We start from the raw sequence: 20,064 nt of genomic DNA, 5'->3' as shown, positions 1-20,064 counted from the left end.
AAATACATAGGCAAAAAGGTGTTTGAGAATGAAAGGATGAAAAATATTTATTTATTTGGCATGTTACGCCAGCAGAGAAGACTTTGCTGGCCCTGAGAATTCACCACTGTACCATACACATGGTATATGCCAGGATTAAAATGCAACAGTGTGATACTTTTGAATGATAAATTGCTCATGTTCCTCATTTGTAAATTGCTTAGGATAAAAGCGTCTGCTAAATGACTACGTAAATGTAAATATAATGTTAATGCAATACTTTTATACAGTATGATACATGGGTTCCCTGTTCTGCCTCTCTATCCTCCAAGGAGCACATGGCCTCAATAAAGTCTCTTGTTTTAGGAGAAATTGAGCTGATTTTTCCCAAAAGAAATCAAACTACTGAAGAAAACACAGACAATTTTATCACTGTCTCATCTGTTTTTTAATTCAATATAAAACTGTATTTGACACTGGATTCTCACAGGTATCTCTTTATTCTTGGCACCAATTGGTATCCCTTATATCGCTCTTGGCTTCATGCAAAAATGGCACCAACTGACAATCGCATGTATTGCACACATGTATAGACATTGAAACACAGTTTTGAACATTTGTAACTGAACCTACACTCTTCAGAATAAATGGGATAATTTTGTCACATTTTCTTTCTTTGGATAATTTTCTATTGAACAATGCTACTAATGAAAAAAAAAAAAAAACACATGGCAAAAGTAAACTTATTAAAAAAAAAAAAAAAAATGTCAGTCGAGTGACCCATAGAACCCCAGTGGTAGACCAGCTCCGTGCTAGTGTTTCTCCAGAATTATTGATAAACTATGTGAGGAACAAGAAAGAGAGAGAGCGAGCTGTGTAAAGCATATATTCATTATTGCATTCAAGCGTTGGACTGATAGTTTCAACAGTGTTCCAGGTGTTCACATTGCTCAAGAGTACATGGTCAGCTGCAGCCACTGTGAAGAGACAGGCTGTAATTATATATTACAGAACATTTTACTAAGGATAAAAGTTATTTTACACACACACACACATATATACACACACACATACACACACACACAGTGCATTCATAATGTATTCAGACCCCTTAATTTTTTTCACATTTTGTTATGTTGCAGCCTTATGCTAAAATGCTTTAAATTATTTTATTTTCACATCAATCTACACTCCATACCCCATAATGATAAAGCAAAAAACAGATTTTTGATAACTTTGCAAATTTACTACAAAGAAAAAACTGAAATATTACATTGACTTCAGTATTCAGACCCTTAACTCAGTACTTAGTTGAAGCACCTTCGGCAGCAATTACAGCCTCAAGTCTTTTGGGGTATGATGTGACAAGCTTTGCACACCTGGATTTGGGGATTTTCTGCCATTCTTCTCTGCAGATCCTCTCAAGCTCTGTCAGGTTGGATGGGGGCCGTCGGTGGACAGCCATTTTCAGGTCTCTCCAGAGATGTTTGATTGGGTTCAAGTCCGGGCTTTGGCTGGGCCACTCAAGGACATTCACAGAGTTGTCCCTAAGCCACTCTTGCGTTGTCTTGGCAGTGTCTGAGGTCCTTAGCACACTGGACCAGGTTTTCATTACGCATATCTTATATTTTCATTACACATATATTGCTGCGTTCAGCTTTCCTTCAACCCTGACCAGTCCCTTCCGCTGAAAAACACCCCCACAGCATGATGCTACCACCACCATGCTTCACCATTGGGATGGTATTGCGCAGGTGATGAGCGGTGCCTGGTTTCCTCCAGACATGATGCATAGAATTGAGGACAAACAGTTAAATCTTTGTTTCATCAGACCAAAGAATCTTGTTTCTCACAGTCAGAGAGTCCTTTAGGTGCTTTTTTATGTCTTGCACTGAGGAGAGGCTTCCGTCTGGTCACTCTGCCATAAAGTCAAGATCGGTGGAGTGTTGCAGTTGTTGGGCCTCATGTATTCAGATAGAAGACAAAGGCAGGCCTAACAGTCATAAAAAACATTCCTCAAGCCCCCTCCTTCTAAGTTGTAAATTTTACAGATAAAAATCGCGCCAAAATCAAACAAAGGGAGTCCAAAACAGACTACAGATCCATGAAGCCTTGCCCTCTAAAGGATCGAGCTCTCAACTCCTATTGGATGAGGCACACCACAGAACGTCCCTCAAACATGACATCATCAGGACTTCAAATAATTCTGAAATGCTTCCAAAGTTGCTTCCAGCGACTTCGTTCACCGAATACGGACGTAGCTTTTTGCTGCTCTCCGGTGCAACCTCATGGCTTAAGGAAGTAATGTCCGACTTGAAACTGTACCCATACAATCTCCATCTCGCTGGACGAGCTGAGATTACTCTGTGTTCACCCGAACACTCTAACGGATCCGAAGGAGACCGCCGAGCAATTCGCATCTTCATCCGTTGGCCTACAGAAGTGAAGAGATTAAAGATTTCTCTTCCATCTTCAATCAAGTCGACATTTCTGAGTTCTCCGCCAGCCCGCCGAGAATCAACAGCCGTACCGCCCGCCGACAGCGCGAGGAAACGGCCCCCGTCATCACCCGAGCCTCAAGGAACCGGGTCAAAGTTAAATGACGGAGGAAAACACATTCTACCTGTGTCCTCATGCGATTCAAGTAAGAGGTTTACGTCTGGGCAGAGATAGAATATTATAGCGTGTTATTCTTGTGTTTCAAGGATTTTGCTTGTACAGTTTACGGACCGCCATGTCCGCTCATTATTAATACTCAGGGTATTAATTATCATGAATTTGTTTTGCTGTATTGTGGTCCAACCAAATTGGACTGTTGTGCATTTTCGCCATCGCGGGTGAGACAGCAACTGAGTTCATCCATTAAAGAGTCAAATAACAAGGGACTTTTACGAGCCCCGCTCGTAAAACCGCGTCTCTGAGTGATGAACACGGCTGCTTTATCTCCAGCTATCGCGAAATCAGCTTTCGGGCTGTCACTTAATCATCTCTCTCTCTCTCTCTCTCTCTCTCTCTCTCACTAACCACGCTGACACACACATTGTCACACACACACCTTATGTGTTATAGGATTATTTTTATTTCCATATCTAATCACATCACTGTTTAGTTTGTAGTTGTAAGTCGGAAGTTTATTGACTGCATTGTATTAATTATTAATTGATATTACTGCATAAATAAACTTTTGTTTATATTACAAAGAGAAGTGTTTTGGTTTGTTTTGCATACGCCTGTGTCATGCTGACGGGATGTCAGTGCTCGGATTCAAGCCTTCATTCATTGTTTTTTTCCCGAAAATCGATATTCTTCGGATGTCGATTTTCCTAAGAAAACAATCTAATATTGAGACTGTTTTAATATTTGGTTATTAGTCCCTGATTCCAGGGTGGTGCCCCGTCAATGTTAATCCTTATTAATATTCTGTTGATTTTTGATAACTGATAATTATCTTTGATTGAATTTGAATGATCAATAAGCTAGTGTTAATTTTAATTAATGTTTCATCGACGTTAACAATTAACGATTATCTTTGATTACTGTTGATTTAAAGGATTAAAAAAAGCTAACATTGATTCTCATCAATGTTCTATTGATTTTAATAATTAATAATTATCTTTGATAATTATTAATTATTGCTAATAACCAAACTTGCTCCTAAACGTAGCACACTACATTTACTGGAGTCCCATATGAGGTTTTAATGAGTTAGATACAATTAATTAATTTAAATATTGATTAATAACTACAGAAATAATTATTAATTATTTCTGATAGTAACACTGATCTAAACAACCAGTAAAGCCCTACACAGTGATGGTTGTCCTTCTGCAAGTTTCACCCATCTCCACACATGATCTCTGTAGCTCAAACAGAGTGACCATCAGGTTCTTGGTCACCTCTCTTACCAAGGCCCTTCTCCCTTATTGCTCAGTTTGGCCAAGCAGCCAGCTCTAGGAAGAGTTCTGGTTGTTCCAAACTTCTCCCATTTAAGAATTATGGAGGCCACAGTGCTCTTGGGACCCTTCAATGCAGCTAAATTGTTTTGTAGCCTTCCCCAGATCTGCCTCGACACAATCCTGTCTCTGAGATCTGCAGGCAGTTCCTTTGGCCTCATGGCTTGGTTTTTGCTCTTATACGCTTTTCAGCTGTGAGACCTTATATAGACAGGTGTGTGCTTTTCCAAATCATGTCCAATCAATTGAATTTGCCACAGGTGGACTCCAATCAAAGTGTAGAAACATCTCAAAGATGATCCAGAGAAATGGGATGCACCTGAGCTAAATTTCAAGTGTCATAGCAAAGGGTCTGAATACTTATGTCAATGTGATATTTCAGTTTTGTCATTTTAATAAATTTCCAGTTATCAAAAATCTGTTTTTTGTTTTGTCATTATGGGGTATGGAGTGTAGACAGATGTGGAAAAAATTATAATTTAAAGCATTTTAGCACAAGGCTGCAACATAACCAAATGTGAAAAAATGAAGGGGTCTGAATACTTTATGAATGCACTTTATATATACACACACACAGATGATAAGTTTTGTGTTTTGATTGAGGTAATAATTCCCTTACCTCCTGAACATTGACCTTGATTGTACCATCGTTGTCCTTGTCAAGAGTCTTGAAGGCACCTGATTTAAATGCATATGACATAAATTAGTATCTTTAACACTTCATTAACTAAAGTATCTCTTTTTTTATTCTGTATAAAATTACTGAATGGCATAGCTTTAAGAGTTGGTCAAGAGTTGGCCTTAAATACCCCATGAAATTGATTGAGGAATGCAGAAAGGTGGTATTGGGGGAAAGGGCATTATCATTCCAGAGAGCATTTTATTGCACAAAAATTGTATACACCCATACATGCAAAATGATTCATCAATACTTTTGGTCCATCATGAAGAGTGGATAATTCTGCTCCTAGAACTCTAAACATTGAAAGGAATCAATTAACTTAGCTTACACTGTCTATTATAAGACAAAACTTTCTGGAGTCAACTTACGGCACATGGCATCCAGTCTCACTAGGCAGCCAATGTAATTGTCAAAGTCCATGTTTCCATTCTCATCACTGTATCTGCGAATAATCATCTGAAAGAGCTGATCATTTAGAGGGAAACCTGTAGGAGACACAAGATTCAGAACTTTATAAACATATGAGCAACTGTGATCTCCAAATACTGTCCACATTAACATAAGTGGAAACAAAGCTATTGTGAGTAGCCAAAAGTATTAATATACAGTGGCATGAAAAAGTAAGTGAACCCTTTGGAATTAGCTGGTTTTCTGCATTTATTGGTCATGAAATGTGATAACATCTTCATCTAAGTCACAAGTATACACATATACAATGTGCTTAATCTAACAACATACAAACAATTATAATCTTTCGTGTCTTTTTTGAACATATCCCAAATAAACATTCACAGTGCTGTGGAAAAAGTAAATGAACACTTGGATTTAATAACTGGTTGATTCTCCTTTGGCAGCAATAACCTCAACCGAGTGTTACCGGTAGTTGCGGATTAGACCTGCACAATGTTCAGAAGGAATTTTGGACCACTCTTCCTCACAAAACTGCTTCAGCTCAGCCATATTCTTAGGATGTCAGGTGTAAACGGCTCCTAAACAAATGCTTATTGTGAAAAAAAGCACTAAAACATTTTGAGTTAAAGTCAAAGTACCTCTAACCCACACCTCCAATCTAGTTTAATTAACTGGATGCCAGATTTGCCAACTCCTAACTGTACAAGAACAATAAAATCATTTGTGTGTTATTAGTTAAAACATATTGTGCTTGTTTATTATTATTATTACTTAGATGAAGCTCAAATCAGACTTTAAGACAAATTTATACTCTGGCGGCCAAAAGTTTGGAATAATGTACAGATTTTGCTCTTATGGAAAGAAATTGGTACTTTTATTCACCAAAGTGGCATTCAGCTGATCACAATGTATAGTCAGGACATTAATAATGTGAAAAATTACTATTACAATTTAAAAAAACTTTAAAGAGTTTTCATCCAAAAATCCTCCATGTGCAGCAATGACAGCTTTGCAGATCCTTGGCATTCTAGCTGTCAGTTTGTCCAGATACTCAGGTGACATTTCACCCCACGCTTCCTGTAGCACTTGCCATAGATGTCTTGTCGGGCACTTCTCACGCACCTTACAGTCTAGCTGATCCCACAAAAGCTCAATGGGGTTAAGATCCACAACACCCTTTTCCAGTTATCTGTTGTCCAATGTCTGTGTTTCTTTGCCCAATCTAACCTTTTCTTTTTGTTTTTCTGTTTCAAAAGTGGCTTTTTCTTTGCAATTCTTCCCATAAGGCCTGCACCCCTGAGTCTTCTCTTTACTGTTGTACATGAAACTGGTGTTAAGCGGGTAGAATTCAATGAAGCTGTCAGCTGAGGACATGTGAGGCATCTATTTCTCAAACTAGAGTCTCTGATGTACTTATCCTCTTATTTAGTTGTACATCTGGCCTTCCACATCTCTTCCTGTCCTAGTTAGATCCAGTTGTCCTTTGTCTTTGAAGACTGTAGTGTACACCTTTGTAAGAAATCTTCAGTTTTATGGCAATTTCAAGCATTGTATAGCCTTCATTCCTCAAAATAATGATTGACTGACGAGTTTCTAGAGAAAGCTGTTTCTTTTTTGCCATTTTTGACCTAATATTGACCTTAAGACATTCCAGTCTATTGCATACTGTGGCAGCTCAAAAACAAACACAAAGACAATGTTAAGCTTCATTTAACGAACCAAATAACTTTCAACTGTGTTTGATATAATGGCAAGTGATTTTCTAGTACCAAATGATCAATTTAGCATGATTACTCAAGGATAAGGTGTTGGAGTGATGGCTGCTGGAAATGGGGCCTGTCTAGATTTGATCAAAAATGACTTTTTTCAAATAGTGATGGTGATGTTTTTTTACATCAGTAATGTCCTGACTATACTTTGCGATCAGTTCAATGCCACTTTGGTGAATTAAAGTACCAATTTCCTTCCAATATAGCTAAATCTGTACATTATTCCAAACTTTTGGCCACCAGTGCAAATAATTGCAGATAATTCCAAAGGTTTCACATACTTTTTCTTGCCCCTGTACATTCCGAGCCCCTAAAGAATACATTAATGGTGATTTATTAACATTACAAATGGGGATGAAGTAAATGCCCTCCAACAGCAGCAAGGCACCTTACAAAGAAAGTCAGTTCATCATGTCATGTGACATGGGTGTTTACCTGCAGCTTTAAAGGCAGCTGGAAGCTCATCTGCTCCAATAGTTCCTGAGCCATCCCTGTCATAAGCTTTATACACTCCCTGTAAAACAGACAGTGGCTTATAGAGTGCAACATTGCTCGCCCACATTTTCAGCCTTTTGGATTCTGGAAGTATTTTTCCCATTTTCTTTTCTGCAGGCTTTTCATAAAATCCTTCATAAAAGAGTTTAAGTCATGAACCAAACCAACCAGCTCTGAGCTGAATCACAACATTAAAATGTTTCATTTGAATAAAAACGTTTTTGAAAATCAGACAAAAAGACAAAGGTACAGGACTGTGTAACTACCGTCTTTCACAAGGGCACAAACTAAAATCCCATGAAGCATTGCGAATGACGTTATCGAATAAAAAAAACTATGGAAATATATAAAACTACTAATTTTAGGTTGTTGATTATACGCAAGTATAGAAACAATATTTTATGTTTACTGCAAAATAATCAGATATATACAAATATATGTGTAGTTTGAGGGTGTAGGGTGACCAACTCGACTGTCATTCACAGGGCGTCATGGAAGTGGGCGGTCGCTGATGGACTTGTTTGGCGGGCTTTGTTGGCTGTGGTTGGTTCTTTGATCGGTGGATCTCTCTCTGCTGTACCATGGGTAGTGTAGTTATTCACCAGAAATTCCACTTTTAAACACCATTTTAAAACAATGAAGTTGAAATAATGTGGACTGATGGCTTCAACTATGGCATAAAGCATCTGCCAAATGCATAAATATAAATATACCATCGATGAACAACCTCTGAGTTCACGGTAGGTCTGTCTTTAAAGGTTTACAAGTTGTTGTTGAAAATCAATTCATCTATGGAAAAAATGAATAGATTTTTACTTCTGGAACCAGACTTTTGGCCTCAAATTTGTTAACTGGGTTATCTTAGAGTTTTTTGTTTGTTTTTATCTCACTGTTTTGTCTCAATCCATTTTTCTTTTTTTTTTTTTACAAATGTACTTTTATAGATTAGCTTATGTTCAACAATTTAGAAGCTTAATTCAGTTTTTGATTACAGCAATTTATTTATAAATTATAATGCAAGTCTTCAATCAGCAACATTAACAGATCTATATAAACTAGGGATATCCATTTTTTTTTAAAATGAGTACGAGTACCGATAATTCCTTTTAGGTACTCATCGATAACGATGGAATACCTGTTTTTTTTTCTACTGAATTCCATATCAACAGTTTATTTCAATTTTGGCATCAAAATGGTGTTTAAATGAATTCATTAAAATTGTAATCAAATACAAATAGAACAAATAATATAACATTTTGTACTATTTTTATCAAATGAAGTGCTTTTATACAGAACCTCACAGCACAATCCAAAACACAACATTGGTGTTATTTTTGTCAAATAAAGTGCTGCATAACAGCATCACATATGCAAGATATTGCTTAAATATAATACAATTATTATTGATTTATTATTGTTATTATTAATAGTAGTAGTAGTATTACAGCGAGTATTATATAACTATACAGTAGTGATATATTTTGTACTTTTTTTCCATTTAAATTGCACTTTTATTTTGGCAGAAGCTTTTATCTTGAAGCCCTCTCTGTTTCAGAGTGTTTTGACAGTAGCTTCACACCTCCAGAAAAGCCGGTTGCTACGTGACCCAATGTGATTATTTAACCACAAAAGGCTGCTATTTAATTAAATAAATAAGTAGTCTGTATGTGCCTCACGCTACAAAGTGAATTAGCGCTCTGTTTGCCACCATCTACTACGAACAATGCATGCAATGCTCATAATGGTGTTTTCCGTGTGTAAGCCAAGGAGCTCTGCACAACACTAGCTCTACACATTCACAAATAGGGGTGGGAAAAAATACTGTTTTTCCGATTAATCGCGATCTTCATTTGAACAATCTCGATATCGATTCTTAAATCTCAAGATCGATCTTTCACTCAGTGCGCAACCCTCTACTACAATGAGAGGAAATCACTCGCATTTGCAACCAAATTTTGTACTATGGGACTAAAGAAAATATATTTGGCAACTGTCTGGTAAATGTTTACATTTCACTCATCAGTAATTGTGTAGTTTAGTTGTGAAGTGTTCAGCAGCGAGATCCTTTCACAGCATGTTAATAGTAAAAGATGTTCAATGCAATGTGTGTCTAAGACGAGATCCACGCAACCCATTTGTCATTTAATACGGTCTCGTTTAATACCCTTTCTGGTCTTTACAGGCAGGTGTTGATCAAAAACAACAACAAAAAAACATTTAATTCTAATCATGCATTGCACAGATGAGGTAAAGACATTCGAGTCCTCTCTAGTTAACATGCACTCATTTAAAGGCGCTGTTTACAGAAATGGCGTTTTTTGTTAAATACACAGTACCGGTTTTAGCACATGTTCAACAAATTAATGTAATTACTTGTAAATAGTACAAATTATGCAATTTAACAATAAATATGTAACCAAAATAATATATGAGATATAATACCTTATTTATTGATTGAATATACTTATGTTCATTTTTAAAAAGCCAAAATGTGACCAAAATGATGAAAAGTAATAAAATATAATTATTAAAATTAATATTTTCCTAATGTACCTAGTTAAAAGGTCCCCTGTATAACTAACAGCATTAGCTGGGAGATCACTTCTTTTATATGTAAGCAAAAGGGACAGTTGAACTAAAATAAACCCATATGAATCGATATTGAATCAAATTGAGAGCTTGTGAATCGAACTGAATCGGGAAATCTGTATCAATACCCAGCCCTATTCACAAGCACTCACATTTGAAGCACGCAGCATATGCAAACTATATATTTATTTCATTGAATCACAGCCTTTGTAATAATCTCACTAGGACATAACGTGATTTTAATTTGTTTGCTGAATGTTTACATAATGACATTCGTATGTCTTATGGTATCACTTATTGGTTTCTGAGCATTTTTACGAGTACGAGTACAAGCACATGAGTGCAGTTTCGGACCCGATTCTGATACAAGTATCGATGTCACCGGTCCTACTCAACCCACTCCGAGCAGGATTCGAATCGGCAATCCCCGGCATGGAAGTCGGACGCCCTAGCAAGGAGGCTATAAAATCCATGGCCTCTAGCCTTGGTCGCTAGTGCATCTCTTAAGGCCAGGAGAGTGAGGTATACACACGTACCAGCTGGCTACCATTACATCGATACATCGCTAATATAAACTTAACAACACAAAAATGCACAGCACATTTAAATCAAAAAACACTAGCTGAAAAAAAAATGGAAAAAAGAAATCGGGATTGTGTGTTGTTAAACTTTCTACTCACTTGCCACTTCTTGATGTTGTTCCAGAGGTGTTTAAACTCATGGAAGCCCAGTTTACCTGTGCTGTCACTCTGGAGCACAGTGTCAAGATAAAACAATAAAAAAAAAAATCTCAACATTGCAAAGCTCCCTCCCAAAACACAATGCCAAACAAAAATGACAATTTTAAAGAAGAGGGAAGGTGACTATGTACTTATAGGAAGTATAATACTTATTACCAGGCCCAGACCAAATTACTGTAGCACCAGCAGAACTCGGCAAAAAGTTGTACATAGTCCTTGGATGTTCCTTTATTCAATATTGGCTCATTTGAATATGCTTTCAACTACCAGTAATTTTATAGTCCACTAAGCTTCGTTTCACACATTTGACCTCATTTAATTCCTCTCCGCAGAACTCTGCAGATTTCCCCGTCAAAACAGCACAAAAAATGTTTCTACAGTCTACAAATTCTGTCTGGGCCTGCTTATTACCATGTATGTACATGTGTCCAGATCAAATCAAGCAGGATACATCCATGACTGCCACCATACTTCTGCATGACTCAATGCTAAAGCCATCTGTCTTCAGGTCAGCATCTGCATTAACATACAGGGCAGAGTAAATCAACCACCCACAAAATCTCTCCACATGGCAAAGATCATTTACTTAAACTGTATTTTTGTCATGTGTTCCTAGTAAAAAATATCTACACATCCTTAAAAGATAAATATACTTCTTAAACAAAATTGTGTTAGATAATATGTAGGGCTGTGAATCGATAGAAGAAAAAACCCAACTAATCGCACAATTTTCTGTGATTAATCGCAATTAATCATGGTACATTAAAACAAACATTAAAATATAATCAAAAATATATTTACTATATTCTTTGCCACAAGGAATGGTTAGTCATCATTTATTTTTAATTATATATATATATATATATATACATACATACAAACACACACACACGCAGCCAAAAGTTTGGAATAATGTACAGATTTTGCTCTTATGGAAAGAAATTGGTACTTTTATTCACCAAAGTGGCATTCAACTGAGCACAATGTATAGTCAGGACATTAATAACGTGAAAAATTACTATTACAATTTAAAAAAACTTTAAAGAGTTTTCATCCAAAAATCCTCCATGTGCAGCAATGACAGCTTTACAGATCCTTGGCATTCTAGCTGTCAATTTGTCCAGATACTCAAGTGACATTTCACCCCACGCTTCCTGTAGCACTTGCCATAGATGTGGCTGTCTTGTCGGGCACTTCTCACGTACCTTACAGTCTAGCTGATCCCACAAAAGCTCAATGGGTTTAAGATCCACAACACTCTTTTCCAATTATCTGTTGTCCAATGTCTGTGTTTCTTTGCCCACTCTAACTTTTTCTTTTTGTTTTTCTGTTTCAAAAGTGGCTTTTTCTTTGCAATTCTTCCCATAAGGCCTGCACCCCTGAGTCTTCTCTTTACTGTTGTGCATGAAACTGGTGTTGAGTGGGTAGAATTCAATGAAGCTGTCAGATGAGGACATGAGGCGTCTATTTCTCAAACTAGAGACTCTGATGTACTTATCCTCTTGTTTAGTTGTACATCTGGCCTCCACATCTCTTTCTGTCCTTGTTAGAGCCAGTTGTCCTTTGTCTTTGAAGACTGTAGTGTACACCTTTGTAGGAAATCTTCAGTTCTGTGGCAATTTCAAGAATTGTATAGCCTTCATTCCTCAAAACAATGATTGACTGATGAGTTTCTAGAGAAAGCTGTTTCTTTTTTGCCATTTTTGACCTAATATTGACCTTAAGACATGCTAGTCTATTGCATACTGTGGCAGCTCAAAAACAAACACAAAGACAATGCTAAGCTTCATTTAACAAACCAAATAGCTTTCAACTGTCCAAACTTTTGGCTGCCAGTGTAAAAAAAAAAAAAAAAAGAAATATATATATATATATATATATATATATATATATATATATGTAAAAATATTCAATTTTTTGGTGGATTGAGTAAAGAAAAAATGTTTTTACATCTTGATATTCACACATACATAACACATAAACACCACTCACGTTTGGAGATTATTCTGTTGAGGATGTTCATAAGTTCAGTGGGGCTTACTTCCATGTCCTGAAACCAGAGGACATGTTTATGATAGCCAGTGTTTAATGTACAGGTGCATCTCAATAAATTAGAATGTCGTGGAAAAGTTCATTTATTTCAGTAATTCAACTCAAATTGTGAAACTCGTGTTTTAAATAAATTCAGTGCACACAGACTGAAGTAGTTTAAGTCTTTGGTTCTTTTAATTGTGATGATTTTGGCTCACATTTAACAAAAACCCACCAATTCACTATCTCAAAAAATTAGAATACATCATAAGACCAATAAAAAAAAACATTTTTAGTGAATTGTTGGCCTTCTGGAAAGTATGTTCATTTACTGTATATGTACTCAATACTTGGTAGGGGCTCCTTTTGCTTTAATTACTGCCTCAATTCGGCGTGGCATGGAGGTGATCAGTTTGTGGCACTGCTGAGGTGGTATGGAAGCCCAGGTTTCTTTGACAGTGGCCTTCAGCTCATCTGCATTTTTTGGTCTCTTGTTTCTCATTTTCCTCTTGACAGTACCCCATAGATTCTCTATGGGGTTCAGATCTGGTGAGTTTGCTGGCCAGTCAAGCACACCAACACCATGGTCATTTAACCAACTTTTGGTGCTTTTGGCAGTGTGGGCAGGTGCCAAATCCTGCTGGAAAATGAAATCAGCATCTTTAAAAAGCTGGTCTGCAGTAGCAAGCATGAAGTGCTCCAAAATTTCTTGGTAAACGGGTGCAGTGATTTTGGTTTTCAAAAAACACAATGGACCAACACCAGCAGATGACATTGCACCCCAAATCATCACAGGCTGTGGACACATAACACTGGACTTCAAGCAACTTGGGCTATGAGCTTCTCCACCCTTCCTCCAGACTCTAGGACCTTGGTTTCCAAATGAAATACAAAACTTGTTCTCATCTGAAAAGAGGACTTTGGACCACTGGGCAACAGTCCAGTTCTTCTTCTCCTTAGCCCAGGTAAGACGCCTCTGACGTTGTCTGTGGTTCAGGAGTGGCTTAACAAGAGTAATACGACAACTGTAGCCAAATTCCTTGACATGTCTGTGTGGTGGCTCTGATGCCTTGAACCAGCCTCAGTCCATTCCTTGGAATTCACCCAAATTTTTGAATCGATTTTGCTTGACAATCCTCATAAGGCTGCGGTTCTCTCGGTTGGTTGTACATCTTTTTCTTCCACACTTTTTCCTTCCACTCCACTTTCTGTTAACATGCTTGGATACAGCACTCTGTGAACAGCCAGCTTCTTTGGCAATGAATGTTTGTGGCTTACCCTCCTTGTGAAGGGTGTCAATGATTGTCTTCTGGACAACTGTCAGATCAGCAGTCTTCCCCATGATTGTGTAGCCTAGTGAACCAAACTGAGAGACCATTTTGAAGGCTCAGGAAACCTTTGCAGGTGTTTTGAGTTGATTAGCTGATTGGCATGTCACCATATTCTAATTTTTTGAGATAGTGAATTGGTGGGTTTTTGTTAAATGTGAGCCAAAATCATCACAATTAAAAGAACCAAAGACTTAAACTACTTCAGTCTGTGTGCATTGAATTTATTTAATACACGAGTTTCACAATTTGAGTTGAATTACTGAAATAAATGAACTTTTCCACGACATTCTAATTTATTGAGATGCACCTGTATGTGTGTATCAGTGTACACCAATCAGCCACAACATTAAAACCACCTACCTAACATTGTGTAGGTCCCCCTCGTGCCGCCAAAGCAGCGCCAACCCGCATCTCAGAATAGCATTCTGAGATGATATTCTTCTCACCACAGTTGTACAGAACTGCCGCTCACTGGATATTTTTTGTTTTTGGCACCATTCTGAGTAAATTCTAGAGACTGTTGTGCGTGAAACTCCCAGGAGATCAGCAGTTACAGAAATGCTCAAACCAGCCCGTCTGACACCAACAATCATCCATGTGATTATCTAATCAGCCAATCGTGTGGCCGAAGTGCAGTGCATAAAATCATGCAGATATGGGTTAGGAGCTTCAGTTAATGTTCACATCAACCATCAGAATGGGTAAAAAATGTGATCTCAGTGATTTGGACCATGGCATGATTGTTGGTGCCAGACGGGCTGGTTTGAGTATTTCTGTAATGTATTTCACGCACAACAGTCTCTAGAATTTACTCCGAATGGTGCCAAAAATAAAAAAACATCCAGTGAGCGGCAGTTCTGTGGACGGAAATGCCTTGCTGATGAGAGAGGTCAACAGAGAATGGCCAGACAGGTTCAAACTGACAAAGTCTACGCTAACTCATATAACTGCTCTGTACAATTGTGGTGAGGCAGTTTGGCGCTGTTTTGGTGGCACGAGGGGGACCTAAACAATATTAGGCAGGTGGTTTTAATGTTTTGGCTGATTGGTGTGTATATATATATATATATATATATATATATATATATATATATATATATATAAAGTATAAATGTTCGTGTGAGTGTTTGTGAATGACTAACATCACCAGCTAGCTGCTGGAATACTTTGCGGAACTGTTTCTCTTCCTCAGTGTCGTTGCTCTCAGCATAAGCCAGCGGTCTGCGGGGTGGGGGCTGGAGAAGAGATGTCAATAGTATTAGCATCTTAACTTTGCAAGAACTCTTAATCATGCAATACTTTACTCCAGCTAACACAATGAAGAGAATGTGCTTTACTGTACAGTCTCTTTATGATATAGACATTACTTCCATAGTAATTTGTTATGGTTCATTCATTGAAACATCTGCACTAAAAAGAAGCATTATGCAAAGATTAAATTAGATTGAACACAGCTCTTTAAAGACTAGAACTCAGGTGTAGCTATATAACTGCTTTCCATTATAAGTACACTATTCATTTAGTTAAGAATTCATAAAAGTGTAGTACTCCAGAAATAGCTTCTGTAGCAATAATGCATACATTTATATTGACTGTATGCATAGCTCTTTTATACAATTGAAATAAAGGGCACTACAACACTGAAGGATTCTTTCCATTTGCTAATTTCTGAAACAGGTCACAAATGACTGACAAGATCAAGTATCGGAAACACTTATGACATCATATAAAGAGCTCCTGTTACTCACAGGCTCTGAGGGCCCAAACTGGTTGGGGTCGATGTTGCTGTGGAAACAGGAAGAGAAGGCATGATTATGCTTTCAAATCATTCCATCTTCAAATACACAAGTTCAAATGTGGGGTCCATATTTCCGCCTAACACATTGATAAATGTAATCCCATCACTGAGATGTGAAATTGTGTTGTGAAAGATTCCCTCACCTGACCACATCAAGAATGCCTCCAATTAGTCTCTTGGCTAGGAACATCTTGGCACAACTGGTCCACTCAGTCTACGAGATAGGGATTTACAATAGTTTCTCTTATTCTCTATGCATTGTATCGTAATGACAACAGTAAAGAGTGCTGAGTCACTAGAAAGCAGGCGTTGATGTAACTGTACCCATCCAATCTTTAAATAGGCATTTTAATATATCATTCTTTAAAGGCTGAATTCATAAACGTCATAACACAGGGGGTTTGTCAATGCCAATCATCTTAGTGTTTACAGAATGTTGACAGTGCAGTAAAGTTAGTTTTATATTTGACATTCACGACAATACCCATTAAACATTTTCAAGCCAAACCAACTTGGAAATACATGAATAGGTTTTCTTTGCCTAGCACAAAGCTGAATTTTAAAAAAGAAGATTTCTTTTAATCAGTTAAACAATTTAACCATTTGACATTATGACATCACAACAAATATGAAATGTAGTTAAAAATATCCCTTTCATGACACAAGGCTCTGTTTGTGGAATTTACATTCTATATGTTTTCTAATAAATATAATAGTGTAAATGTTTGTAATATTCTAATTCTATTAAACTCAATGAGCGTTTGACCTAGAGACATGAAACCAACTGTAAAATACTCAGAATATTGTTCTTTATATAGCACAAGGCTTGTTTTGGGAGTAAATGTTCAGTACTTTTTATACAGATTCAATTATCCCTATATATTTATTAAACTCAATGACCGTTTGACCTAGAGACATGAAACCAATTGTAAAATAATCAGAATATTGTTCTTTATGTGGCACAAGGCTTGTTTTTGGGAGTAAATGTTCAGTACTTTTTATACAGATTCAATTATCCCTATAAATCTTTTAAACTCAATGACCGTTTGACCTAGAGGGACTCTAAACCCAATGGCAAAGCATTATTACAAGAAGGTTCAAGATAGTGAAGAGGGCTGGCAAGAAAAGAGACACAGTTATTGTTCAAATCCAAAATGACTTTTTCAGTCGTTGTGCAAAATAAATTGGAAAATAATGATAGAACATCTGAAAGTACAATATAATTTGTTTTTTTAATACAAATAATAAATGTTTTGTTAAATAGAAAATAATAATAATAATAATAATAATAAACCAAAACTCCAATAAATATACTTTAGGAGAAACAAAATAAATGTCCTTTAATAATTATCACATTTTCTCAATTTTTTTTCTTCTTGTCCTGTTCTGTTTTATTTACTATTGTAATACAAACAAACATATAGAAAAACAAGTGACAATAGTTAATACATCCAAAGAGAGAATATAGCACACAGGTAAACTAAAAGTCTAAGAATTCCAACACTACGATTGTACTTTAAAAAATGATCAAAACAGTATCACTTCAATTTTTTACTCCTTAACAGTGATGCCAAGAGCTCATTAACATTTACGTTAAGTAGTTATTTTTCAAGCAATCAAAAGCAGATGCTTTTATCTAACACCAGTTATTGTACATTTACTGGAGGAACAGTCCCATTGCAGCAACCACAGGTTATTTGTCTAGCTCAAGACCGGAATGATGGCTCATAGCTCACTCATTATGCGACTTTGAACCAGCAACCTTATGGATACCAGTCCTGAGCTTTAGACACGGTCACATTAACACCCTGAAATGTACCCAGTCAATGACTGCTGCTCCTCTCCCCCTGCTTCGTGGAAGTTCTTGTAGTCCACAAACAGCACAGTATTTCTCTTCTGAATCTAACAACAAAACAGTACAAATTTACTATTTTGGGGGACATATTTCATTGCTGTTGTGTGAAAAAAATATATACATTTTATCATCACATTACCTGAGGAAGAGAGCAAACTCTGAGCCATTTCTGTCCGGAGCTTTGAAACTGAATTTGAGGGATTGATGCAAAAGGCCTCAGGAATATGTGGCTATTATTTGTTTTGCCATCTGAAGGATTTTAAAAAGTCTTGTGTTAGTACAGAGAATAGAATAAAAGTGTACAGAATATAGTGTTTACACCATTTCCCAACAGGTTTCTCAAACTGTCCCCCATCTGCAGTTTTTGTACAAATACAAGTAGTCCCACTCCAAACTGACAGTGACAGCACTGTTTGAGCCAGAAGTTGACATGTCAGGCTACTGATACTTATAATAAATAGAACAATGTTTTAATAGTGAAAAAGAGCTGCAGTGTAAAAAGGGCATTTACAAAACATGGAAGTCTTCAAGGACTGTGGTGAGAAAATTCACGTTTTATCTTTCTTGGTATTACCTCCATCACAAGGACCCCACAGCTGGTGCCATCCTTTTGGATTGTGTGCTGGATTGTCCCTGGCTTCAATTTTACCCCAGTCCATTCTTGTTTTCCAAGTCTGTTGAGTCGCATTCTGAAGTAATCTCTGCAAAATTGTGTTCAATGCAAACTAATTGTTTGTAAATAATAATTAAGTGTTAACATTTCAGTTTATATGTAAAATTTTACTGGTATTTCTTTGCAGATTGTTTTGAGTCCTCAGAAACTGCAGGATCCATCACAATTTGTCCAGACAGAGCATGGAGATACTGGCCACAAACGGTCATTGAGTTTAATAGATATATAGGGATAATTGAATCTGTATAAAAAGTACTGAACATTTACTCCCAAAAACAAGCCTTGTGCTATATAAAGAACAATATTCTAAGTATTTTACAGTTGGTTTTATGTCTCTAGATCAAACGGTCATTAAGTTTAATAGATTTATAGGGATACAAATATCTGTATAAAAAGTACTGAACATTTACTCCCAAAAACAAGCCTTGTGCCACATAAAGAACAATATTCTGAGTATTTTACAGTTGGTTTTATGTCTCTAGGTCAAACGGTCATTGAGTTTAATAGATTTATAGGGATACAAATATCTGTATAAAAAGTACTGAACATTTACTCCCAAAAACAAGCCTTGTGCCACATAAAGAACAATATTCTAAGTATTTTACAGTTGGTTTCATGTCTCTAGATCAAACGGTCATTAAGTTTAATAGATATATAGGGATACAAATATCTGTATAAAAAGTACTGAATGTGTACTCCCAAAAACAAGCCTTGTGCTATATAAAGAACAATATTCTGAGTATTTTACAGTTGGTTTCATGTCTCTAGATCAAACGCTCATTGAGTTTAATAGAATTAGAATATTACAAACATTTACACTATTATATTTATTTGAAAACATATAGAATTCCACAAACAGAGCCTTGTGTCATGAAAGGGATATTTTTAACGACATTTCATATGTGTTGTGATGTCAATGTCAAATAGTTAAATTGTTTAATTGATTTATAGGGCTAATAAAATTTATCTGGGAAAAAAAAAAAAAATCTCCTTTTCAGCTTTGTGCTAGGCAAAGAAAACCTATTCATGCATTTCCAAGTGGCTTTGGCTTGAAAATGTTTAATGGGTATTGTCGCGAATGTCAAACGAATGTCAAATATAAAACGAACTTTACCGCACTAATGTAGACACACCCACTGCAACTATGTCCCCCATCCACCACCCACTCTAATTAAACCACAAGAAGTTAAAACGATGCATATATATAATTTGACATTGATACTTTTTAAAAAATAATAATTTTTGCAATAAAAAATACGTTTACAGTTAATTTGGGACATTTTCATATTGGCAAACTGCTTTACATGCGAGCCAATGGCGCAAAATCTTGCTGCCCAAAAACTTAGGCTGGTTCATCAGAGATATACTCTTGATAACAGTATTTAAGCCCTCTTTACTAAATAGTTTCTGGTCAATGACACATGAACGTATTTTTATATGTTACATTTGACCGCGGAAAAAAACATGCTAGCACGCTAAACAAGCTACCCGACGTGACTCCACATGAACTCGGTAAAACTGCAAGTAAAATGTAAATGGACAATATTTTTACTACTGTACGTGTACTCATGTATTTATAAAAACGCTGTTGAGCACGAAGAAAGACTGAACTTACCAGTAAAGAGTTGAAGGTAATGTAAACTGTCTCCCGTCACACAGCAGCACAGTGTGCAACTGACAGGATAGGGCAAATTCCAAAAGGCAGTTACGCAAACAGCGTAATGACAAATATACAATACCAATCCACATTCTGAAAGC

At 36.6% G+C, this 20,064-nt stretch overlaps 1 protein-coding gene across 3 annotated transcripts; it reads right to left on the bottom strand.

Annotated features, from left to right (window-relative positions):
* Positions 1-403: 403 nt before the first annotated feature.
* Positions 404-20,037, bottom strand: LOC127424233 (calpain small subunit 1-like). 3 transcript variants are annotated; one of them, XM_051669239.1, is made up of 14 exons: positions 19,922-20,017; positions 18,208-18,334; positions 17,773-17,891; positions 17,598-17,680; positions 15,922-15,992; positions 15,729-15,765; positions 15,123-15,215; positions 12,611-12,668; positions 11,070-11,134; positions 10,559-10,627; positions 7,230-7,308; positions 4,983-5,099; positions 4,552-4,610; positions 404-956 (listed from the first exon to the last, which is right to left on the bottom strand). In XM_051669239.1, the coding sequence occupies exons 3-14, from the start codon at positions 17,798-17,800 to the stop codon at positions 930-932; spliced, it is 786 nt and encodes a 261-aa protein (XP_051525199.1). In that variant the 5' UTR covers positions 17,801-17,891; positions 18,208-18,334; positions 19,922-20,017; the 3' UTR covers positions 404-929. The 3 variants fall into 3 exon arrangements, with proteins under 3 accessions (XP_051525199.1, XP_051525191.1, XP_051525206.1); XM_051669231.1 differs by having other exon boundaries at positions 17,773-17,882; XM_051669246.1 differs by lacking the exons at positions 17,598-17,680; positions 17,773-17,891; positions 18,208-18,334 and having other exon boundaries at positions 19,922-20,037.
* Between the last annotated feature and the right edge of the window lie 27 nt (positions 20,038-20,064).

This window comes from Myxocyprinus asiaticus, chromosome 3 (assembly GCF_019703515.2).
Source record: "Myxocyprinus asiaticus isolate MX2 ecotype Aquarium Trade chromosome 3, UBuf_Myxa_2, whole genome shotgun sequence".
Lineage (NCBI taxonomy): Eukaryota > Metazoa > Chordata > Actinopteri > Cypriniformes > Catostomidae > Myxocyprinus > Myxocyprinus asiaticus.
This window is presented reverse-complemented; position numbering and strand designations above follow the sequence as displayed.

Excerpts from the sequence above, each read along its gene's own strand:
- LOC127424233 (XM_051669239.1), bottom strand. The coding sequence starts at position 17,800 with ATGGCTCAGAGTTTGCTCTCTTCCTCAG. Across the intron at positions 15,993-17,597 it reads GAGCAGCAGTCATTGACTGG|ACTGAGTGGACCAGTTGTGC; the intron begins GTACATTTCAGG and ends CCTATCTCGTAG. Across the intron at positions 11,135-12,610 it reads CAACAGAATAATCTCCAAAC|ATGCTGACCTGAAGACAGAT; the intron begins GTGAGTGGTGTT and ends ATGTTAATGCAG.